Raw genomic sequence first — 26,781 nt, 5'->3', positions numbered from 1 at the left:
GTGTGAGAAAGGTGAGCATGATGTACAGATGGATATAACAATAAAAAGCACAGCAGATTTGAAGGATGGCATTTGTTGGATATTAGTCAAAAGAAAGAAAGAAAGAAAAAGAGAGAGAGAGAGAGAAAGAATGATGCACATGAGCAAGTAATAAAAGAATTATTGTGAGGTGTAATGTATAGAGATTCAGTGATTCATGGTGTACAAAACAGAATTCAAGATGAGTGCTTGCCTAGAGCAGTGCTTCCCAAACTGTGGGCCACGGCCCCCTTGGGGTATGTAGGTTTTGTTGAGGGGGGCGTGAAATAATGAAAACAAATTTAAAATGTTTTAAGACTAAGGAGACTTTTTTATTTTAAAAGAAAAGTATTTAACTTTTATTATTTATTATTTCTTTTTTGTTATTTTTTATATTTTAATGGAAAAATTCACACATTGGTGTTGGTTCACAAACTTTGCTTCCTGCGTATTTTGACGCTTAATGAATATTAGTAAATATTGCTTATTCATATGTTTCCTTTCAAAGCAGTGGTTAATTGTATTTACTTCGAATGCTCTCTCCAGGGAAGCTCCAAATCTTCCTGTCCTTTTCATCACGTGTTCGTAATCAGAGACTGTTGATATTGACTTTATATACATATCAAAACTCGTTTTATATTATCACTGTCATCCGAGCTAGTTTTCTGTTACCAATAAAAGTTTCGCATATACTTCACACATGAAAAAAAGATTAAACAAGTTCATGTGGGGAGATAGTAACTCGCTTGCAGTGGTAAACAACATGCCCTCCCTAACAGCCACTATACTGCAGAGGCAATAAAAACAAGTACTTTTATTATGCCAGTGACTGCTCATATCAGTATATGAGCAGTCACTGGCATATTACACAGACTGCTCATATCAGTATATGAGCAGTCTGTGTAATATATTTCTCAACAAATAGTGCAATTAGAGACAACACTGGGATAAAAACACACTAATTAATGAATCACATGTCCCCTCATACAGAAACTATGCTATATAGACTGAAATAAAACCATATGTTGCATGGGAAAACACAGTATCTAACTAAAAACTATTGTTATTAATTAGATGTGTGTGAGTTCGATTTCCCAAGGCAGCAATAAAATTCAACCGAATGTGTTAAAATTGTAAACGTGCTAAAATTCGTAAAAGTGTTAAAATTAATATATATTATTATTATTATTCAGGCCTCCATGGAGTCAAAAGACTCATTGTGGAAGGTCCCTCCTAAGAAACACAGTCTATCATACCACTCCTTAAACTCATTGACCGTTCTTGCTCTCACCACTCCATCAGGCAATGCATTCCACGGTTCAACCAACCTCCACGCAAAGAAACCACTCCTCACCCTCTTGCTCACAGTTTCCTTTCGTAACTTCCAGGGATGGCCTCTATATAATGAATATTATGGCAGTTTCACATATGGAATTCGGTTAAAGAGAGTTAGCATTTCAACTCAATTGTCAGCTATGCTTTTATCTTTCGGTTGCACGATCTTTTGTTAATACCGCACCAATCATATGCACTTCTTAATATCATTGCTGTCTGTTTCGCGTTAGGCTTAATTACTGTAAAGGGAGAAAAGTCACAAAAGAGAAAAATGTTCCAGGTCCGGGGATTCCCTTATTCACTAATTTCATGTTGTTAGTCTGTGGTGTGCCAGTATTGGTAAGTGGTGCTATTATTTGATCTATTCTATGTTAAAAAATTTAAACCTGAGATGGATAAGTGGCTGATAAAAAAAAAAAATCCCACGAGCAATCAGAAGAAGCAGAAACAGACTCAAAAAAAAATGACAGTATTTCATATTTTACCAGAACAGCCCACATCGTCTTCAGAACCAAACGGTAAGAGGCAAAAAATGTAATATATGCATTTGATTTTTGCAATATTCGCTGTGTATGATTTGTATTGAATATAATAACTACAATAAATATTATAATAATATATGTCTCTATTACGATTTTTTTTTTGAGGGGGGCTGTGAAATATTTTAATTTGTGCAAAGGGGACCCCTGACATCCAGAAGTTTGGGAAGCACTGGCCTAGAGGAACAATAGAGTATGACTATGGCAATTAATCAAGGTGAAAATGTAGACGAGATAACAGCAGCAGTGCATAACAATAATCTGAGAAGTAGTGTGAATTGGGTGGAAAGATCTAAGCATGTTAGCAAATGTGCAGCAGAAGATTTACAAATCACAAATCTGATCAGCTATTGAATACTGCTCCCACATATGGGGTGGGACCCCTAAAAGATCTCTCAAAATGCTCGACTCAATACAGAGGAGAGCAATTAGACTTATCAATGATCCATCCTTTAGCAACTCTCTCTCTCTCCCCCCACTTTCACACAGATGTATGGTCTCTGCAGTATGTATATTCTACAAATATTTCATTGGGAAATGTTCATCCGAAATAACATCAGTAATTCCTCTGCTCAGTACAAAGCTCATTGGAACACGTGCAGCTGCAATCCCTTCACAGTACACCTAGAAACAAACAGAACAAGTTTCTTTTCCTCTTCCTTCATCCCTGCAACTGCTGCACTGTGGAACAGTCTCCCACCTGCTGTGTTTCCCAAGGAATACAATTTAAAGTCATTCAAAACAAATGTAAACAAATTTCTCCTTTCCCAACCCACTACCCATACACGGTACTAATGTACTATAGGTTGACCAACCAAACTCCTGTTTATGGGCTCAACATAAAAAAAAAAAAAAAAAAAAGACTGTGAGAGAGAAGATAGTGAGTGTATGATATGATAATGAAGACTGAAGAGGAAAATCCAGATATAATAATGCAAAGTTCAGGAGAAGAGTAGAAATAATGAAATAACAGGATAATGAGAATATGTTGAAAGAAAGGCTTGGAATGTGTAGATGCATGGAGTGCATCTGATGAGAGAAGAAAATAATCGAACACAGAAAGATGCATGTATGTGAAGAGATGGTTGTTCTCTGGGCAAGTGAGAGCACTATGCCAGGGAAAACTAAAGTTGCTAGGGAAGAGGATGGCAAGGATGACCTCTTGTACAGGATATTAATATTTGCACTGGAAATTTTAACTACAGAAGTAGGCCTGGTTGGCTGAGTGGATAGCTCACCTGCTCTCTAAACAAGAAGTTGTGGATTCAAAACCCACCTTGGGCAGGAACGTATGTAACAGCCTGCTCTAAACAAACATGACAGCTTTTTGAGTTTGAGGATTTGTCTTAACTGTTAAAAAATAAATAAAGAAAAAAATTGGGAAGAGGAAAGTAATAATAATAACAATAATATTATTATTATTATGTGACACCTCCAGGGAGTCCAAAAACTCATTGAGGGAGAGTGTACCAACAGCATCGAATGATTGATCCCCTTCCAACTACTAACTGCACTCTAACTTACTTAACTTTTTTGCATGAGCCATTAGTAACAGAGGCTCTGCCAATCAACCAACCTTTGTTGGCTAAGGGAATGAAATTTTTGAAATTAACAAGAGACAAATGTCTTTGACAACATGTAGTAAAAGGAACATAAGGTTCAAGAGTTTTAGATTTGATCCTAGCATCAGAGGATCGGATTGTAACTGGGATGTCATTCATTAATACCTGCAGTTGGAGAGTATTCATGAAGTCATGATTGGAGTAGAATTGACACATAGAAGTATCAAGGAGAAGGAATTTATGTGCAGTTATTACTAGAAGCAGGGCAGTTCTGTTGGTTTGAGCTGCCTGGGTACAAAATTTTTGTGCCCAAACAGTTCAGTGTATTATTTATTCCCTATTTTTTTATGAACGTGTTCAATTATACCACCCCTAAATTGTGCTGCAAGGGTTCATTGAACCCTTTGCACCCCTGTACGGAAAGAGCCTGACTAGAAGGTTATTATGGTTTTGTTACTAGAAAAGTAGGGAGGGGTTCAAGGTTTAGAACTGCATGAGGAGAATGTGTTTTGAATACTAAGTACTCAAGATGTCAATAAATCAGTGGGACTGGATGGGTTTTGCCATGTATTTTAAGAGAATGTAATAATGAAATGAACCGGGCTTTCCAACAAAAATCTAGCAGAAATGGAAGGAGGGTAAGATAGTGTCATTGCATTATGGTGGTCAGAGAATAGAAGTGTCAAACTGGACCAGTCTGTATTTCTTCTGTAGTTGTTACGATTTTGAAATTAGTGAGAGATCATATATAGCAGGATACTTAAATTTAATACTTAAACATTAACTTATCATATGATAAGTTAATATTTAAGTTACAGTATCAGTTTAGTGAAATGAATTGGAGATTAGCTGTCTGACAAATACCAGAGATTTGTGTATGAGAGTGTGTGGTGTCAAGGGAGTAGAAGGTCACCAGTGGATTTCACACAAGGCTCAGAATGGGAAAATTTACACAAGGCTCGGTATGGGAACATAAAGTTAAACTGCTCGGAATGCAGTTTATCCTTAATCAATGACACTGTCAGTTGACTGCAGGGGATATTTAGTTGTCTGCCAATGATGTAAAGATATTCCTTATATCTTCATTCCTTCTATGCTCTTTCCTTGATGTTCCATTTATCCATCTTAGCATCCTCATCTCTGTTCTTTCCCATTGCTCCTCCTGAGTTCTCTTTGTTGCCCATGTCTGCTCCATACAACAGGGCCAGTATGATGGCTGACTTATATATACTTGTTTTTACTTTTTTTGGTGCATTTTTATCACATATCACTCCTGGCATTTCCTTCCATTTAGTTCAACCTGACCTGATTCATTCTCTGACTGCAGAGAAAGTTTTACTACTGAAATCAATCTCAAGATTAGATATGACAACAGATGAATCTTGAGTGCTTGCCATATCCATATGATAATTAAACACTGCATTGACAATGGCCTCCATAATTCTCCTCCCTGCTTTTAAAAAGGAAAAAAAAATCAATAATAGAAAATAAAAACTTGTCTTTATGTGCAAATAAAATAAAACCTGTAACTATATGGAATAACTACAACCAAAAAAAAAAAGGACATCCAGTTGTCATGCATCTTCGAGAATTGAACTGATGCTGTCTCAAATAAATAATGACTTTCAAGCAAACTGAAACAAAGCATTTAGCATTATTCAGCCAACACACTACTGATTAAAGAAAGTGTTATATTCTTTGAGCATGGAACTTTTTGAGTATCTATAATTTCTAAAATCTGAAAAGTGTGAAAGTTTGTAACTTTAGTTTTGTGAAAAAAACAGAAAAAAAGTTGTAATACTATACAGTAAAGAATTTCACAAAAATTAGAATATTCACCTGTAACTGGACTATTTTCTTCATCAGCTGAATTCCATTTTAGCTGAATAGAAGAAGCAGTAGTGGAAAGAATAGTCAACACAGGAGACGCAGGTGGATCTACAAAGTTTACAATATTTGTAAATAATAGAAAATTACTATCTTCTTAAAAAAAAAAAAAAAAGAGAGAGAGAGAGAGAGAGAGAACTGCCACAAGTTTCTGTCAATTTTGATTCTCTTTCTCTTATTCAATATTCACAGTGAAATGAAATGTATCCTATTATGCTGTTATAAAGATAAATAAATATAACTGTTATACTCTTAAACTTTTATTACTGGGTATTAAAAGAGTTAATATTACTGCAATTACTATTACACTAATATCATCAGTCTTAATTTCACAAAATGGTGAAATTAAGAATGTTCTCATGAAATCCAGAAATGATACAATGCTGAAGCAAAATCAACCAACATTCTTATGTTATCAAATATGCTAGTTAATATAAAGGTAGACAGTTAGAAGAAAGGCAAAATAATTTGTAAAAGTTATATCACTTTTTGAATTTGCTTGTTTGTTAAGATCCCTACAAAAGTAGTTAAATGTTAATCCTTAAATTACTATAAGTAAATATCTAAAGTGTCTGAAATGACTGCACGTTAAGTTGAGTTAGTTTTTACATTGTCTTTTTATAAAGTACTGGTATCCCTTGCTTAACGCGGGATTTGATTAATGCAGCAAAATTAATTGCGGTAATCCCTTGAAATACGTGGCAAGAGTTTTGATTAACGTGCCTTTAACCATGTGGAGCTTGCAGCTGATCTGACAGATACATGCAAAATATTTAATATAAATATTCTTACACAATTCAGTGTATAGCTTGGAGGTCATGAGTAGCTGTGCATTCATATGTTACGAGTGATATTTCACACTGTTTTTTTGCTGTCAGTTTGGTTTAATACATGTTATGTAAAGGTTTGCGATATTCGACAGTAAATTGTATCTGGGAGATACCGCAACCTCCGATGTCAGTATAGTATGGTTTAGTTTTTTTTTTTTTTTTTTTTTTAATTCTTTGTTCAATAATTTCTAGATTGTAACTGAAAATAAATAAACCATCATATATTACTGAAATAGAAAGCCAAAGGCTTATTTATCATATATGTCCTCTAGGAGATGTGCTTTACAATTATGGAAAATACTAAGGAAAGTGATCTGGAGTTTACTCCACCTTTACTATGAGTTACCCATAAGGTTGCTTATGGTTGCATCTGCCGAAACTTTTAGTTTCTATATTCGGCTATGAAACAATGTTGGATTAAATGTCCACTTAATTTGTACCATCTTGTATTATATTTGCAGTGTTTTTTCTTTGTTTTATTGCTTGTTTGCTGAGGTCTGGAGAGTCATTTTGCTTATCATAGAATTCATGCCAATAAGAAAAAAACTAAAACTGTTCAAACGACTCTTGATAACTTCTTTTGATAAAAAAAACTTGCAGAAAATAATGTAGGTACAAGTATTTATTAAACATTTACTTTGCATTCATTTTCTATCTTTCCTAAAATAGTACCATATAAAACAAATTACTAATACAGTAATCAATCAAGGACGATTTGTGATTTTTACCATTCATTATTATATTTGGTTAATGCGATTTTGATATATGCGGTAACATCGAGGGATTAATTAACCGCATTAATCGAGGGATACCTGTAATATGCCAGTGATATAAAATCCAGTGGTGCCATCCTAAGGGACTGTAGTGAGGGGCACTTGATAAACCTAAGACAGATCGTAGAGCAGATCTAATTTTCTAATGGTAAAAGGCAACTTCAGAGAGTTTACAAACAGTACATACTTTCCCAGAGGAAATATCCATAAACAAACTTGGTTCTCCTAACATTAAAGAGTAAAGTAATGCTAAACAAGAGGCAAAAGATATGCATAAAAATCATCTGTGCCTACAGAAGAGTTGATGCAGATACTTATCATTACCTAGTAATAGTACATTTCAGTCTAAAACTTTCTGTTGAATGGAGAAATGTTAACAGAAATGGAATTGCTAATTAATATAATATCAAAAAATGGGAGGAAGTAAACATACAAAGACAATATACAGAAAAGATGAAACAAGAAATACAATATTCAAATTCTCGTGTACCCGAGAGAAATGGAAAATAAAAACTCAAATCAAAAATACAGGAAAACTTCGCTTAACGAGAATTTGATATGCGCAATAATCAGTTAGCATAATTGAGTGAAATGATACTAATGTGATTTTTTTTATGTTACGTGAAATTTTTTGTCATCAATCTGCAACTAGCAGAAAAGCTGGAAGTCATTAAGAGACATGAAAGTGGCGCTAGTAATACAATGATTGTGTGAAAGCTGGGATACAGTAAGTCTATAGTTTCTTCTTCTTCTCTCTTCCATCATCTATGTGGATGATGATGATGAGGCCGAATGAACTCTTTCCACTTCTGTCTGTCCCAGGAGAGTCCGAACAATTCTGTCCAGTTTGGTGTCGCTTGTTGTGATTTGGTTTTCACGTCCTCTTTTATTTTGTCTATCCATCTAATTCTGGACCGTCCTTTGAATCTTTTACCTTCCATCATTGTATTCAGGGCTTTAGATGGTAGTCTTTCTGTTCCCATTCTGGTCACATGGCCAAACCATCGCAGTCTTCTTTCTTGGATTTTGCCTATTATTGTTATTTCTTGTTTTAGTCATTTCCTTATGTCTTTGTTTCTTAGTTGATCCAGCAGAGATACTCCAAGTAATCTTCTTAGCCAACTCATTTCAGTAACTAATAATTTTTTCTCTTCAGCCTTTTTGAGATTCCAGCATTCACTTTCATAGAGGAGTATTGGGAGGACCATTGTTTCATAGATTCTTACTTTTGTTACTTGTTTGATGTCTCTTGACTTCCATATTTTATTAAGTCATCCAAAAGTTTGGGATGCTTGACTGATTCGTCTATTTATATCTTTTATAATTTCACCATTGTACTCAATAACTCCTCCAAGGTAGGTGAAGTTTTCTACCTGCTCTAGATTCTTACTATCAATTTCAATTTTCAGATTGGTGCTTCTTTTTCCTATTTGCATAATTTTTGTTTTGTCTATATTTATGTTTAATCTGGATTAAACATAATAAATTTTCTTCTGTACTTGCAAGTAATGCAATGTCGTCTGCAAATTTTAAATTTGTCACATTTTTCCCATATATTTTGATTCCGGAGTCTTCGTTGTTTAAGGCCTTATTGGTTGCTTCTTCCAGTGTAAGATTGAACAGGTTTGGTGACAGATTGCATCCCTGTCTTACTCCGCTCTCTGTGTGAAACCAGTTGGTTAAGGTGTCCTCCATTTGTACTGCACTTTCAGATTTCTCATATAGATTCTTTATTATTCTTATGGTTTTGTTGGGAATTCCAAATTCTTCCATAGTTTTCCATAGTTCTCTTCTACTGATTGAATCAAATGCCTGACGAAAGTCTATGAAATTTATGTAGCAACTTTATTTGTACTCTAGTGTCTTTTCTATTAGCTGTCTTAAGGTGAATAGCTGATCAATTCACCTTAAGCCAATCACCTCACTTGGAATACTGAGGAGGTTAATGCCTCTGTAATTATTGCATTCTGTTTTATCTCCTTTTTTGTATATAGGAGTTATGACTGATTTGTTCCAATCAATTAGGCACTGCTTTGTTTTTGGTAGAGCCTATCAAATAATGTTTTTAATGGTTCCAAAAGTTGTTCCTTTCCTGCTTTTAAGAATTCTGCATGTATTTGATCAATGCCAGGTGCTTTCCTAGTTTTGAGTTTTTCTATGCTGTATGCTATTATTTCTTTGGTAAAGATATTTGCTTCCATTTCGGTGGCTGGAATCGTAATATGCTGGGAACTGTTTTTATTATATAAATCTTTGAAGTATTCTTCCCATCTGGCCATTCTTAGTTGTCCCTCTTTGTTTTTGATCATTATAATTTTTGTTGTCTGTGTCTTACTAATTTGGTCTATTTGTTTATATAATCCATGAAGGCTATTTTCTTTTGATAGCTTTTCTGCCATTTTGCATTTTAAGTCTACAGTTCAACTACAGTTTAACCAGTTTAAGTCTACAGTTTGGACTATATTAAATAGAGCAAAGAATACAAAGAACAAGGAAAAGTTGCTACTGCTTCTTTAAGCATGCAGTTTATAATCCTTTATAAACTGCATGCTTTATAATATGGTTATAATCCTCAATCCAGATCACTCTGGATTGAGGATTATAACCAAAAAAAGAATACCTCTTAGTACAAGGAATATTCATACAAAACCTCTCAATATTTTTACTTCACTGAAAGAGACCAAATTTCAAGAGGAATGTAAAAGCTTTACTGTGAGTTAGGATGGTCTGACCATTTTAAAAATCAAATTGGACTGCATAATGTAAAGAATAACGAAAATCTGCTAGTGCTGATAAAGATTCTGCAGCTAAGTTTCATGAAGAATTGCAAAAGATAATTCAGGAGGGTGATTATGACGATTGGCAAATATTCAACGTCGACGAAATTGGACTCTTTTGGAAGTGTATGCCAACGGAAACTTTCCTAGCTAAAACTGAAGCATCTCAACCAGAATACAAAGTATCTAAAGATTGTCTTACGCTTTTATTAGGAGGCAATGCAGAAGATGACTTTAAATTCAAGCCTATGTTAGTTTATCATGCACAAAATCCAAGATCTAACATTATTGAAGAAATCAGCACAATTTGGAAAAGAACTTGGATTTAATGAATTGAATAATGAAGATGTGAGAAACTTGCTTGATTCCCATTCAGAACATTTAAGCAAGAATGATCTCCTTCAACTAGAAGAACAGAGGCATATAAATAAGAAGATAAGGAGTGTGAACAAGAAGAGAATGTTAGGACTAAGAAGCTAACTGCAAAAGAACTTGAGCTAGTTTTTCAGTCACACTGAGCATACTAAAGAAATTTTGTTTGATGCTATTCCTGATATGGAAAGAAGCTTCAAAGTCCGCAGAAATCTTGATAAAGTGATCACCAGCTAGCGAAAATTGCATGACAGATGAAAAAATCGAACACAATTCAAACATCTTTACTTAATTTTTTTATAAAAAAGTAGTCCAATCAAATGTTTAGACATTAAACAGAAATTTAAGCAATTGATTTTTACTAACTTTAATGATTTTATCCTCTAATATAGTTTATACTGTAATTTCTTTTCCAAATTTATGCTAACTGATGGTGAATTATAATTATTCCTGTTTATTGTATTTTCTCAACATGATTTCACTTAGTGCACATTAATTGATGGATTAATTAATCACGTTAAGAGAGTTTTCTCCTTATTACTACTCAGTGTACAGAAGAAATACTTCAATTCACAAACAACAGAATGAAAAACAAACGGTACAACAATGTATGTAAAGAGGCTATAAAGAAATGCAATAAGAGAAGGTTAAAAATGATACAGGACTCATCACCAGAAAATACTGAGAATTATACCTGCAGAAATTTAACTAGTAAAACACTGTGTCAAAAGAAAAGATGAATTGAAGAAACTGAAAATAATACAAATAACTCAAAGAGGTTCTTCAGGTGTGGTGAGATTCTTAAATAAAGTTGATTAAACTCATATCTTCCCTGGTTGTGAGGAAATGCCAACCAGACATTTAGGTGGTTGGATGTCTTTCACCCCCCCCCCCAAAAAAAGCAGGATGGTGGTGTTCACAGGGATGTGAAAGGACTACTACTACCATGTTTCATCTTCAGAGTAGAGCCCTCAGCCTCTGTCCCCTCACCATTTTTCCTATATGCAGCACAGATTTAACACCATTTTCATTCAACTAGGGAACCAGTTTCTACTGCATTTGAGATAGTAGTAAAACAGCTTTCCTAAGGTTGTCTGCTAGATAGTGCACAGGTCCAAACACTACAGTAATTCTTCTGTTGGAAGCTTTCTGATCAGCTGGCAAATAATCTTTGTGCCATTTACTCTGCAAGTTGTGTCTGGAGGGAGACCAAATTAGTGGTTTGTGTGTGTAGAGGCCACACTTGAATTTGACTAGTTGAGTAATATGTTTTGCACACATCCCTCACCACAGCTACACACCCCTGTTCTTTATGTTTCCTGAATCAACAACTCTAGCCATCTCTGAGTGAAGTTGAGAATGTTATTAAAGGCTCTAAAAAATAAGGTAACTGGTGAAAATAAAATTACATCAGAACTTCTAAAAACTGGATGAACACCCTTAACAACTGAAATTTATGAACTCATCTAGAGTTGATATGGCAAAAAGAAGAAATCCCAGTTGGGATTTCTTCTTTTGGCCAATGTAAAAGGACTTTGCAACTTTTTTGAAAAGGCATTCATATTTAAACTTGCATCTATGGAAAAGACAAGCTTTATCCCACTGTATATTGTGTTTAGTGTCAATACTATGTTTTCTCAGACCAGACGTTTGAGGTTTCATGTATTCAATATAATACTGATGTTCCTTCATTCTTTTTTCCACAAAGCAGCCTGTTTGTCCAAAGTATGTTAAATTGCATTCACACGGTATCTGGTAAACGCCAGCTAATGATAGAGATGCCAGTTTGTGTTTTGTAGATGACAACGAGTGAGAAATTTTGTTGATAGGAAAATATGTGGGAATGAGATGATATTTCTTCAAAATTCTGCCAATTGGTCCTGAGATGCTAAAAATATAAGGGATTAGAACCCTGCAGTCTGTTGAAGAACCCTGAGGTGTTGGAACATAGGAGTCAATTATCTGCTGGATTTGATTAGGGTTGTAACCATTAAATTCTAATAACGTTTTGATAGTGAAAAGTTCTTGTTGTAAGCTTGAGGGAGAGGAGCACACTTTTATGTACTTTATTAATTAAAGACACGATAACACCAATTTTTTGAGAGGTGTGATGAGCAGAATTTTGATGAATGTATCTGCCAGTAAAGGTAGGTTTTTCGATAAACACTGGTTGATAAATTACCGGAGGCTGTGCATGTAAGAAGGATGTCCAAGAATGGTAAACTACCAGCATTTTCTTTTTCCATGGTGAACTGAATGCATGGGTGAAGGCTATTGATCTGTTGTAGGAATGTCATAAATTCCTCATCAGCATGCAGCCAAATAACAAAGACATCATCAACATAACAAAACCAATGAAAGGGTTGGGGATGAATGGATAAGAACAAGGTGTCTTCCAGATGGTTCAAAAAATTGTTTGCCAAAGGTGGAGACAGAAGGCTACCCATGACAGTACCTTCAACTTGTTTATAGGTCTTGTTTTTCCAGCTGAAATATCCTGAATCTATAACATTCAAAAATCTTTGCAATATCCAGAGGGTAATCATCATATAGTAAATTGACAGTGTCAGATAATGGAATATTGGTAAAAGTTAGTGAAGCAACAACTTCAAATTGTAGTTTATTAGCATCTTCACTAGAAAGTCCCGACAGATTGTGTTTGATGTTATGCAAAAAATCGAGATGTGGGATGCATTTAGGTACTACGGCAAAGTTAAGGCCTTTAGCTAATCACGTTCATTCACTGCCCATACTGGACAATCCAGATCTTAAATCAAAAATTCGACACATTTTCTTGAACAAATCAAGGGAGACAATATCAAAACTGACTAACAAGTCAGACTCTTCTGAACATCCTTGATTTGTTCAAGAAAATGTGTCGAATTTTTGATGAAAGATCTGGACCAGTATGGGCAGTTAATGAATGTGACAGAAATTTAGCAATTCTATAAGTTGGAGAGTCAATACAATTCACGATGGGTCTTACTGGATAATCTTCTTTATGAATTTTTGGGAGGCCATATAAATGAGTTCTTCCAAATGAGTGCACAACTTATCCATGATATTTCGATCCCAAGTGACAACTTCATCAAGCAGCTTATTTAATTATTTAATTTGCAATTGTGTAGGGTTATGATTGATTTCTTGATAGGTGGAGGTATCTTGCAAAAGGCAGCCTACTTTGCTTTCATAGCCAGTCTTATCAATTATCACTACCACTTTTCCTTTATCAGCTTTTGAAATAGATATTTCGCTATTTTTTCTTAATGAGGGTAGCGCACGGGTTTCGGCACTTGATAAATTACGTGGAGGTCATTTGCTTTTAAAAAGTGAAGCAGCAACTTCAAATCGCAGTTTATTAGCATCTTCGCTAGAAAGTCCAACAGATAGCATTTGGTGTTATGCAAAAAATTGAGATACAGGATGTGTTTAGGTACTAGGGCAAAGTCAAGGCCTTTAGCTAATCATGTTCATTCTCTGCCCATACTGGACAATCCAGATCTTAAATCAAAAATTCGACACATTTTCTTGAACAAATCAAGCAGGTTCAAATACAATAGTCTGACTTGTTAGTCAGTTTTGATATTGTTTCCCTCTTTACCAATATTCCATTATCTGACACTGTCAATTTACTATATATTACCCTCTGGATATTGCAAAGATTTTTGAATTTGTTATACATTCAGAATATTTCAGCTGGAAAAACAAAATCTATAAACAAGTTGAAGGTACTGCCATGAGTAGCCTTCTGTCTCCACCTTTGGCAAATTATTTTTTGAACCATCAGGAAGACACCTTATTCTTATCTATTCATTCCCAACCCTTTCTTTGGTTTTGTTATGTTGATGATGATGTCTTTGCAATTTGGCCACACTGCTAATGAGGAACTTACTACATTCCTACAACAGATCAATAGCCTTCACCCACACAATCAGTTCACCATGGAAAAAGAAAATGCTGGTAGTTTACCATTCTTGGACATCCTTCTTTACACGTACAGCCTCTGGTAATTTATCAACCAGTGTTTATCGAAAACCTACCTTTACTGGGAGATACATTCATCAAATGTCTGCTCATCACACCTCTCAAAAAATTGGTGTTATCAAGTCTTTAATGAATAGAGCACATAAAGTGTGCTTTCTCCCTCAAGCTTACAACAAGAACTTTTCACTATCAAAACGTTAATAGAATTTAATGGTTACAACCCTAATCATCCTTCTTACACGTACAGCCTCTGGTAATTTATCAACCAGTGTTTATCGATAACCTACCTTTACTGGGAGATACATTCATCAAATGTCTGCTCATCACACCTCTCAAAAAATTGGTGTTATCATATCTTTAATTAATAAAGTACATAAAAGTGTGCTTCTCTCCCTCAAGCTTACAACAAGAACTTTTCACTATCAAAACGTTATTAGAATTTAATGGTTACAACCTTAATCAAATCCAGCAGATAATTGACTGCTATGTTCCAACACCTCAGGGTTCTTCAACAGACTGCAGGGTTCTAATCCATTATATTTCTAGCATCTCAGGACCGATTGGCAGAATTTTGAAGAAGTATTATCTCGTTCCCACATATTTTCTTATCAACAAAATTTCTCACTCGTTGCCATCTACAAAACACAAACTGGCACCTCTATCATTAGCTGACGTTTACCAGATACCATGTGAATGTAATTTAATATACTTTGGACAAACAGGCCGTTTTGTGGAAAAAAGAATGAAAGAACATCAGTATTATATGAAATACATGAAACCTCAAAAGTCTGGTCTGGGACAACATAATATTCTCCATAGATGCAAGTTTAAATATGAACGCCTTTTCAAAGAAAGTTGCAAAGTCCTTTTACATCAGCCAAATTTGAATCGAAATGATTGTCTCCCCCCCCCCCCCCAAAAAAAAAAAAGTTTGAGAGATTCTTATCTTATGTAACCATCAAAGAAATAGTTTTCAAGAATTATTTAATAATATTTATTAATATTAAATTCTAGCATGCAGCAACAATTTTTAATTGGTAATCCACCGACTTATGTACTTTTGCATTCCATTCCTTCGAAGTGTTTGTTCTACACTGATGATGTACTGTTAATTTCAGTATGAAACATTTGTACCTTTATTTCATTAAATTAATTACTGGGATTATCGTGTAATTTATTATTTATAGTTATGCCACGAGTATCTTTAAAGATTAGCATATAAAATATATATTAAAATGTGCTACGGAATGCTCGGAGACTTTTTAGAATACCATCAAAGTATATAAATACAATTTTGTAATCACTGCACTATGATATACTCTTAAATAGTAACATTCTTGAATAGCTGCTATAATAAATTTGGTATAAATATTAGCAATAAAAAAGACAGGCTATTCTCATATCCTGTCTTTTTTATTGCTGATAGGCCATGAAAATATACATGCACATTGAAAACATGATCTACATACTGGATGAAGAATCTGGAGAAAAGGTTAAAATTTTAGCCACATAGGCACAATTTTTAATAAAAATTAAATATGGAAATAAACAATAGAATAACTAACTGAAAAAAAAAATTATGGAATCAGCTGAACAAATGTATATGGAATAAGAGAAAAATAGGTCAAAATATTGAAGTAGCTATATACAAGACAGTGTTCAAACTAACTTTAACTCACTAATATGAGAGCTGAGTTCAAAATTATTATGTGACACCTGCAAGGAGTCAAGCACTCATCATGAGAAGGTACTCTGCTCCATACAACTCCACTGTCTGCATTACTTAATCCTCCATTTACACACACTGACAATACCACCACCATCTACTGCCCGCTAATAATATTTCTGTCTGTAAACTGTACATATTTTCCAGTTGATATGCCTGTATGTGGGATGATAAACCTAAATTTTTGGGTGAAAAAACCATGCTATCTTCATATCAGCTAACTCACCTTCAACTGAAAAAGCCCATGTAATGATTCCTCTCATCATGATGAGAATCAAATTCATGTGTTTTCCAAATGAAGGGTGCAATATCTCATTGTTCTTCTGATTGCATTATAAAATAGTTGATCAAACTAGAGATCACAGCTATGAGAGTTCCCAGAAAAATTAGTGGAGTGACCAGATGGAATAAATGGCAGAATCATATTAAAATGAAAATATCAGGAAAGAACTGGACACTGTTAACATTCAGAAATGTGTGAGTAGAGCTAATCTCAGATGATATGGCCATTTAAACAGAATAAACATCTGTTTGGTTTAGTTTCATACCAGGAAAATAAGATCCAGAGACCAAGATTTGGTGGACTGACAAAGGTACATTAAGACTAAAATATAATATCTGGAGGAAATAGTAATTACTGATTGGAAGTTAGTAATAATGCAAACTTTTCACACGGTACTATCATAGCATCCTACAACTCCTTGAGGATCCATATCAAGAATTTGATTATGACAGTGATCAAAACCATACATGTTTCTTCTGAATATAATGTGGTGTTAGCCTACATAATACATGGCATATAAGAATTAAAGCATATGGATAAAGAGATCCTAGGGAGAACTCACCTCCTACCAGGCATAGCCCTCATATAACTGATGAGGGAAATTCTAAAAGAACTGCTTTGAATAAAGAATAAAATGCCAATGACAAATATGCATTTTGCAATTTTTATGGAAGGCCTCTTTGACCGTACCACATTTTCTTTTAAACAGTGTGTTCACTCCAAAATCTAATGTCTTATAATGATCTTATGCTGCATTGGGCTGTCAAGCTGAAAATTCAGATCTGCATTCAGGGTAGGAGGCAGAGGATCCTGTCCAAGAAGTATAATGCAGTCTCCAGTACAGACCAATGTTAATGGAGATAAAGGATACAGAAAACAAAGGCCTAACCTGATAGGTAAACTTGATATATTATTATTATTATTCCAATAAGTATATTATTATTCAATATTATTATTCCAATAAGCAATAGATATAAGCAGACAAAATATCTGAGGACTTCAGATGGGTTCACTTAACAATGTCTCACTATATGGCGAGATGGGAGAGGTACAGAAATCACATTTTGGAATTCAAGGTGAATGGTTCACCATTCAGGATGCAGTTCATATTTTCAATGTTCCTGCCTATTTTCATTGTTTTTGTCTTTTTAATGCTGATTTTCATATCAAATTTATTACAACAGTTATTCAATTTGGTCTGGGAATCCTGCAAACTTGTTCTGGATTTATTTAAAAGTATAACATCAACTGCATAAAGTAAAGAGCTGAGATTAACATTGCCAATTTTGATACCTATTTCCTTCATAATGTGATCCATATAGATAATGATTAATAGGAGATAATGTGCACCCTTGTCACACACCTGATTTTACCTCAAAACCATCTTCCTGTGCCTCCTCCTCCATTTCTAACTGCTGATTTATAATTCGAACAGAGACCATGTATTGCTTGATATAATATCCTATTTACACCATATAATGGGAGTGTTTTGCACAGCTTTCCTCTTGGCACCTTGTCATATGCCTTTTCCAGATCTACAAAACTTAAATACAGTCCATTGTTATATTCCCATGATTTCTCAACTATATGCCTTAAAGTGAAAATCAGATCCTGACAACTTATGTTTGGCATGAATCCCTCTTGTTCTTCTCCAAGTTTCTCTTCCACAATTTTTCTTAGCTGTTTCTTAAGAATACTTGCATAAATATTACCAGGAATACTCAGTAGAGAAATTCCTTTCTAAATCTCACATTCAGTTTTATTCCCTTTTTTTTATAGACAGGTACTATACAGTGTAGCCACTGTAAAACTTTTATATCTCCATATATGAGCATCATTTCTGGTCAAATATCATCTACTCCAGCAGTCTTTACACATGTCAGGTCTGTGAAAGATTTCTCTACTTCAAGTAGTGCAGATATATATTCCAGATAGCATTCCTGTTGCGTGCCTTCTACCACAATGTTGTCACTACTTGTTTCATTTAGAAATCTTTCCAAGTAATTACTGGAAAGATTTCTAAATGAAAATTATTGATAGGAAGTTTGTAATGATGTAACTTTTCATGTAATACTATCATAAGATCCTGTATGCATCCTGAGGGTATGTCAAGAATTTGATGATGATGATGATGAAGGTGGAATGGAGAATTGCATTTCAGAAGGCAGAATCTTCAGCTATTTATTTATTCAGGGGAAATTCAAAGTACCATCAGGTACCTGTAGAACTGCAGAAATGTAAGACTAAATTCCTTCTTGGTTTTCAAGGTCCATAAATGACTAGCCACTTTTTTTTTTTTTTAATTAGATTTAAGGCTCACCTGCATAGAAATGTGTCACTTGTGATGATTTATGTACTCTACTCAAATAAGCCTGATGAAGAAAGTGAGGACTATTCAGACTTACAGATTATTTGGAGTTGCCTGCCAAGCAGAGATGTTTTCTTCATTCTAGAACCAGAAGACTTCAAGAGTATGGCAATTAAACCTAAGTGTAGCAGTTTTGAACAAGGCAAAATGAAACATTGATTGTAAAAGACTGTTGGAATTTTCCCAAGATAACAAGATTATTAAAAATATCTACTTCCAGAAGTACAAATGAAGTATACTCAAACATCCAATATACATCAATGGATACATACACCAGATTGATTATATTGTGATGGCTGATTACAGTGAGATGGTTGGGTAGATGGGCAGACTGATGCTGAGTTTTTCCTTGACGTTCCATTCAATAAAACAATAATAATTCATGTGGCATATTACTGAGATATGAAGCAATCATATGACATCTGCTAATGTCTAACAAAATAATGAATGCAGTTATTTAATTTTGGTTAGCTTTCTTTGAAATTCTTTACAAATTTTCTTGTGGGATTCATAACACTCTGACTAGTTCTTAAGTGTCATGCATCTCCGGAATAAGTGATATTTTTTTTGGAAAAATTAACTAACCAGTCTGTCTGTCATTTGAGTATTTCAATTCACTAGTTATTGTGAATCAAGACTGTGCTTCTTCATTCAGTGAGAATGTTTTGGTCAACTCAGCCAAGTCAGCCCCTTGTTAATACCATCTTTGATATTGCCGACCTGGTTGGCCGAGTGGTTAGCATATCTGCTCTCCAATCAAAAGGCTGAGGGTTTGAATCCACGCGTGGGCATGGATGTTTGTCTGTGAAAATACTAATGGTGGTGGTCGGAAGCAGATGGCGTTTGTGTAGATGATGAAGATAGTTGTGATTGGTGGAGACGGAGAGCTGTAAATTAGGTACCCTCCCTCGATGAGTATTTGGGCTCCCTGGAGGTGTTATGTAATAACACTCCTACTAATAATAATATTTTCAAATCTTCCTGTAAAATCATATCTGGCTAATTTCACAATTCACTTCACTTCATCCAACTGATAAGAAATTTGTGTAAAATTATAAACCACCTGAGGTTATAGTTTCTTAGAGTATACATTAAGTGTTAAAAGGATTTATCACATCCAAAGATTCTCTGATACTGGATAGTGTCAGGAATTATATTGTTTCCAACATTCATCAATTCTCCACATTTCCCACTTACAAGTTGTTTGCAGATGCATAAAGTTTCTAATGTATGACAGACCTGATACTAGCAAGTGTCAGGAGAGGTCAATTTGCTATACAAATGTTGTTTTTTCATTTTTTTTGGAACAGCATCATAGCAACTCCCAAAATATAACTTTGAACTTGAAGCTATATTGGAAGCAGTACTTATTCTTATGACACACACACACACACACACACACACATATATACATATATATATATATATATATATATATATATATATCATAAGCCACATGACAGCACACCCAACCTAAATGGGCATCGTGTGATCATTTAGGTTGCTGTCATGTGGCTTATGCAACCTGCACAACGAAATTCACATCAATTTGAATATATGATTGCATTTTTATTAATGTAGGAATTAAAAGTGCATAGTGCTCATCTTAACTGGTCCAGTGCAATTAATTGTAGGATAAGTTTGAATACTTTATCAACTAATATAATTATAAATATGGAAAGCATGAAGGTCAAATGAACAATAGCTATGCTTCATGCGCACCATTTATGTGAGAAGCACAAAGGGTTTATGCTTCATGGTGAAATTAAATTATCATTGGTGAATACCAGAGTGAGACATCGATAATTTGAATTTTGATAAGATTTTAAAATAGAGCCATATAATATGCACAGAAATCGGAAAAAGTAATTAATCACTTGGAAAATTATTATTTTCCAGGAATGATCCAAAGAAAGGCTGAAATAACTTGCTTTACTTATTTATATACAAGTTCCAACCTCCTTGGACTATAATCATAGTTATACAATCAGCAAAAGCTCTGGCAAAAAAATGGGACATTCAGTAGATCATCACTGTTTCCCATTGTAAATAAGGGCAAAAAAGTTATAAATTATTTATAGGAAACTATATATTAAATATTTGTCTATATTGGTGTCCTAAACATGTTAGTTCACATTTCATGCATGCAAAACAGATGAAACTCAGAAAACAAAAACTCATGACAAATGACAACGTTCAACTGGATTGGCTGAGACAATTACCAATCACAGTATGAGGTGTGAAAATTTAATTCCCAGAATGTACCTGTAACAAACCTACATTCAGAACTGTACATTAGTGGCTACCGTTGACTTCAAAGTAGTCTCCTTGTGCATTTATACACTGGTTTAGACAGTGTTCCCATTTCTGGAAACAGGCCTAGAACTCTTTTTCCGGAATGCTCTCGAGTTCCTTTATCACATTATGCTGGATATCAGCGATGTCAGAAAATCTTCATCCTTTTAGCACAGTCTTTAATTTTGGTAACAGCCAGAAATCACAGAGAGCTAAGTTGGTGAATAAGCAGGATGATCATCTGGTAATCGATTTTTTGGCCAAAAATTCTCTCTCATGATGAGCGCACTATGACTCAGTGCATTGTCGCAATGGATGAACCACTTGTCAGGCCACAATTCAGGTCTTTTTCTCCAAACAGAATCTCCTAATCTATTCAGCACCTCTAAATAGCATTGTTGGTTGACCGTTTGTCCCTGTTCGATGAATTCATAGTGGAATATCCCCTTGTGATCAAAGAAACACACTAGCATGGTCTTTGGAACTGCGAATGTCACATGCTTTTTAAGGACGTGGCAAACTTGGGGTTTTCCACTGGATGCTGTGGCATTTGGTTTCAGGATTGTACTGGAAATACCTATGCTTCCAGTACACCCGGAAACATGTGCTTGTTTGCAGAAAGATCAGTCACAACTTGAACTCATCGCTGCTAGGTGAGTCTGATCATCCATCAAGATCCGAGACAAAAACTTAACAGAAATCTTTGTGAAGTTTTCGCATACCCAATTCTTCAGTTAATATTACCCTGACTGTTTCTCGATTCATTGCAATTCATCAGCCATTAATTGCACACTTAATTGCTGTCAGATTGTACCAAATCTTGCACTCTGTTCAAATTTGCATCCATCATTTTTGTTTTTGGCTGCCAACTTGTGGGGTTGTCGTTCACTTCTTCTCGCCCACCTTTGAATCTCCTATGTCACTCAAAGACACTTGACTTTTTCAGAGCATCCACACCATATGCCACTTTCAACAGCTCCAACGTTTCAGTAACAGTTTTGTCGATTTTCACACAAAATTTGATATTAACACACTACTCCAAATTTTCATCCCACATTTTTATGCCAAAGTTTACACCCAGATCTCTATTGTTTTTGCAATAGCCAACTAGCAAACAATCAGCTTGAGGTTTACACCTACATTAGTTAAGAATTGTACAAACATGATTACTCACATGACTCCAACCAAATCACACATGGGTGACACTACACAGCAATTTTGGGAATTAAATTGTCACACCTCGTATTTATCTGGGTACTATTGTCTCAGTGCATACCTGCCTTCTGGGTGGTTGGAACATTAAGAATTTGGCCTGCTGCACCATCTGTACAAAGGGCTCAAAGGTGTCCATATTTGTGACTGCACACATGGGCTATTAACACTAATGTGATGCAATGTTTACTCATCAAAAAGTCTCCTCTTCATGAAGCATTAGTATATTGTGTTAAATTTTAGGAATCATGTGAAACCAGGAAACAATTAGGGAAGTCTTTAACAGGAATAAATGCAAAAATATGATATTGGCAATATCGCTATTCCATAGTGTGCGGCACACACACATAACACACCTTGAATATACACCCCTGATCTAATATATAAATCTAAAAATCTATACATACATAAATATATATACGAGGGTGGTCTGAAAAGTTCTCGGCCTAATAATGAAAAAACAAATTTATAATTCGTTATCTAATCTTATTTTTAATCTAAATCTTATTCCAGCGATGCTCCAGCATTGTCATTACCTCCAGCATCGTCAGCACCATTATCTTGTCCCTACAGGTTCTCAGTAAGATCTGAAAAGTACCCCTCTACAGCTGCAATCACCTCTTGATTGGAAGCAAAACACTGACCAGCGAGGAAGAGTTTTAATTTTGGGAAGAGATAGAAGTCAGAGGGAGACAAATCTGGGGAATACAGTGGATGTTCCAACAATTCATAGTGCAGATCCCTTAATTTTTCCCATTGCCAAAATACTTTTGTGGGTAGGTGCACTGTCCTGATGAAAGATGATTTTTTTCTTCGGCAAACCGGATCTTTTCTCACGAATTTTTTCATCCAGTATGGTTAAAAGATCGGAATAATATTCCCCAGTTATTGTTTTACCCTTTACAAGAGAATTAATAAACAAAATTTAGCATTGCAAAACACTGATGCCATGACCATTCCTGCTGATGGAACTGACTTTGTCTTCTTTGGCGCTGACCTTGACCCATCTATGGTACTAATGCACAATAGACTAAAGTGGCAATAAAAAATAAAGTTTAATTTGGTACTGCCACAAAAGAACTGACATTTGGCTTAATAGGTCTTCCTAACTCAGAAGAAGCCACTAGCACACATATGGTAAAACTAGTCAGTTTAACTATCTATTTATCATGACCAATTAAACTCTGTGTCAGTTATCTTTTGTCACATTTGTTTTTTGGTTGAAAAATCTACATACTCATCATTAATTTGGTACTCTTTCTGAAGAAGGTATAACAAATCCAATGCCATTTGGTAGAGAGTGAGAGAGAGGTATCAAATTTCTGCTGAACTAGCAATTTTCTCTAAGTGAAGAATCTTTTCCCTTCTCTAGATGAAGACTAGTGCTTCATCTGAAGCTGTTAAGCAAAATGGTTTCTCGAGAAAAGATACAATGAACCAACATATTTACATTCCATCACACCAAAATGCATAACAGAAAGAATCCATGTACAAAAGCATCAGAATGGTTTATGTATGCATTTTACTTTTTAAAACTGGAAGGAGTTTGAATATTATTATTATTACATGACACCTCCTGGGAGTTCAGACTCATCGAGGGAGGGCACCTACTCCACAACTCTCCGTCTCCACCACTAATTCCACCAACTCCACGCAACTACCTTCATCAACTACACCAATGCCATTTACTGGCGACCACCACCATTAGTATTTTCACAGACAATCACAAACATCCACGCCCACAGCGGGATTTGAACCTGCAGCCTTTTGGCTGGAGAGCAGATATGCTAACCACTCAGACAACCAGGCCAGCTCGCTGACCCAAGTTACTAGAAGTACATATATGGCATCCTTATAACTTGCAATACTTGGAGTAAAAACTTGATACATGTCCATGCTAAATGGTATTTGAAACTATAATATAATTGGTCAAGGAACAAAAAAACTGTAGATTTGATCCATTCATAAATATATAAGTATAGTACTATTAACAAATAACTTGCCATTTTGAAGAGTTTCAACAACCAGATCTTCTGAAGATGGTCCCGTACCTTTGCTATTGAATGCTTGTACTCTAATGCTATACTTTGTTGCTCTTTTTAAACTAACAAGAATCACCTCTTCCTTTATGTCACCTTGTACATCTACTGTTTTGAAAACATAAGCCTGAGAGGAAGCATGTGGTTTATATCCAACATAATATCCTCTTATCACTCCATTTCTCGATTCTTTTCTGGGGGGCTAAAGAAGAAATAAACATTCAAGTTACTCTTTTTTAAGAAACTTAACAGTTTCTGTATATTAAAAATAAGTTTCAGAGATTAGTATGTAACTCTTTATTTTCAAGGGAGAAGAATATATCAGCTACGTTAAGAAAAGCTCAAAATTGTATATTTTTTAACAATTGAATCCATGAAATTTTACTAATATTACAGTACCTCTACATCTTGAATATTTGTTTTACTTATATCATTCCTACACACAAGAGGTTGCAGAACCTATAGAAAAAATGATACTCTGTGTGTGTGTGAGAGTAAGAGAGAGAGAAGGGCGCAGAGTTAACAAGGAATCTGTTATTTTACTCTGTTTTATTTTCTTGAAGAGCTACAGACTATAGTCTGAGGGATATACCTTCATGGGGAAGGCTGCTCCAGAAAAAAAAAGATGAATGAAATGAAAGATAAGTGAAAGTAGCAAGCTTGATGAGTCAGCAGTGGAACTGTAAATGGATATTGAACAGCTATTATTTGTGTTATTGTAGGTTTAGCAGAAATGATTGATGCCAGTTGTGTTGAATAGTACCCATGAATATATCTGTAGAAAAGAATACGTGGAATAGCAGAAATGAGGAAAGAATGCCAGTTTTGCTGAACAATGCCCATGAAATATCTATAGAAAAGACAAAGTGGAAACTGACTGTGAGACAATGGATGGTGAGAGTATGTATGAACAGGATCATCATTTAGTTAGTAACCCATTTCCTTCATGGTTACATGGTGATCAGAATTCATCACAAAATTATGGAAACAACTACCATGCTAAAGTAAGACTTCAGTTTAACATAAAATAGTTAGCACCCCCTTTTGAAGTGCCTCAAGAATTTCTATAGAGTTTTTTTGGTGCATCACCCCAAATGTGAGAGCAGTATTCCAGGTTTGTTTGGGCAGAGGTTGTAACTTCACAGGTGAAAGTGATATCTTAAGCAAATATGATGGTGGCGACTGAGGATGTTATTACAGATGTGATGTATTTGTGCCAAGAAAGGCTAGAGATGAGTGTCAGTCCAAAAAAGAAAAATCTAGTGAAAACTGAAAATTGAATACAAAGATTGTCCAGTTTAATGTTACTCAAGGATAATGATATACATTTTGGAAGCTTTCAGGCATTTAAAGGTGGATGCTCTAGCACATACTCCTTTTCATATACTTTTTTGTAGAATAGGATATCCTAACTACAACCAGGCTGGCCAAATAACACATGCTTCCTTACATTTTCTCTGTATTTTTAAAGGGTATATACATTTCAAATTTATTGGATAGGAACTTTTTTATACAATTTCTTATAATTTTTATATATCAGTTCCATGAAGTTCTGAATTTTTATTATTGCAGACAATTTTTAATTCATGCTTTCTTAGCTCAATTAATCAATGTTTGCTTCAGATTTTGCTTATTAGTCTCTAAGATTTGATTCTGTTTTCAAATACCTAGACTTTTTTCTCCAATAGATATTTATACAAATCTACAGTTCACATATGAATACTGATTGACTTTAAATTTTTTAAAACTTTCATACATATTTATCTTTTCATGTAACACTCATTTTATCTTGCTCAAATCTACATAGTGATCATTTTGTATATCAAAGGTCAAGCATACTCTAGAAAGGATTCTTATCCATAGATAAGAAGTAGAAAGGCCTACAGCATATCAGTGTCCAAAACAAATCAGAAAATATATAATCAATAATAACAAAATTGAGTCTTTTATTTTTCATATTTTTTCTCCATGTGAGTTTATAAACACTGAATTTATGAATCTATGCTGTAACATAGTGATAATAACCATGTTCTGAGGAGAGTTCAAGTAGTTACTTAACTACCGTTATTAGCTAGCTTTTTCTTAACAACTACACTGGTTTCCATAAATTACAGAATAAAGAGAAAAATCACAATAACTCAAACACTGTATGATAAAGTTTTATGTGATTCAGTGAAAAGTGGTATGATATGAGATGCGAAAGAAAACCCAAAAATTGTAAATAAATAGCTAAATTCAGTAACAAAGGGGTACATGAATACATGAAGACAATAAACAAGAGGTCAAAATGAGGTTGTCAAAGTGCCTCAATAAGGAATGTAGTCACCCCCCCCCCCATACACACACAGAAGAGGACTCACAACAATGCTTCATACTGTTTATAATGGTGTAAAAGAGCTCAGTCAGTAATAACATCCATATGTATGAAAGTCTCTTCTTGAAGATAATGGTCCACAACCCTCACTTGATGAGGATGGGCATTATTGTCTGGTAGGATAAATGTCTTCCCTATTGTATCTGTATACGGACAAACATAAGGGGTCCAGAACCTCATCTCTATAATTCTCAGCATTTGAGGTTCTACTAGGAAGCACATACAGGTTGCTGCATCCGTCGAATGGGATACCTCCCCAAACCATCGCACTACCTCCATAATAAGTGTACCTTTCACAGATATTAGCAGGATGATAACATGTCCCTGATTTCCTTCAGATCAGAACATGCCTAGTATTGCTCTGTAGAGAAAATTGGAACTTGTCTATAAACAATACAACTACCTTC

General features: G+C 34.7%; 1 protein-coding gene across 7 annotated transcripts in view; it reads right to left on the bottom strand.

Annotated features, from left to right (window-relative positions):
• Positions 1-26,781, bottom strand: part of LOC150094689 (cell adhesion molecule Dscam1-like) — a 772,561-nt gene that overhangs the window by 172,026 nt on the left and 573,754 nt on the right. For 6 of the 7 annotated variants that reach the window (XM_090411389.1, XM_090411388.1, XM_090411385.1 and 3 more), the window contains 2 exons: positions 23,965-24,202; positions 5,294-5,392 (listed from right to left, as the gene is read on the bottom strand). In XM_090411389.1, the coding sequence (XP_090267515.1) occupies positions 5,294-5,392; positions 23,965-24,202 (337 nt within the window). The remainder of the gene's footprint in view (positions 1-5,293; positions 5,393-23,964; positions 24,203-26,781) is intronic. The other variant, XM_090411386.1, reaches the window with a different exon arrangement.

Source organism: Typopeltis vanoorti, chromosome 21 (assembly GCF_054136105.1).
Source record: "Typopeltis vanoorti isolate ZY-2024b chromosome 21, IOZ_Tvanoo_1.0, whole genome shotgun sequence".
Lineage (NCBI taxonomy): Eukaryota > Metazoa > Arthropoda > Arachnida > Uropygi > Thelyphonidae > Typopeltis > Typopeltis vanoorti.
Note: the sequence above shows the minus strand (reverse complement) of the source record. Positions and strands in the feature narration are given on the sequence as shown.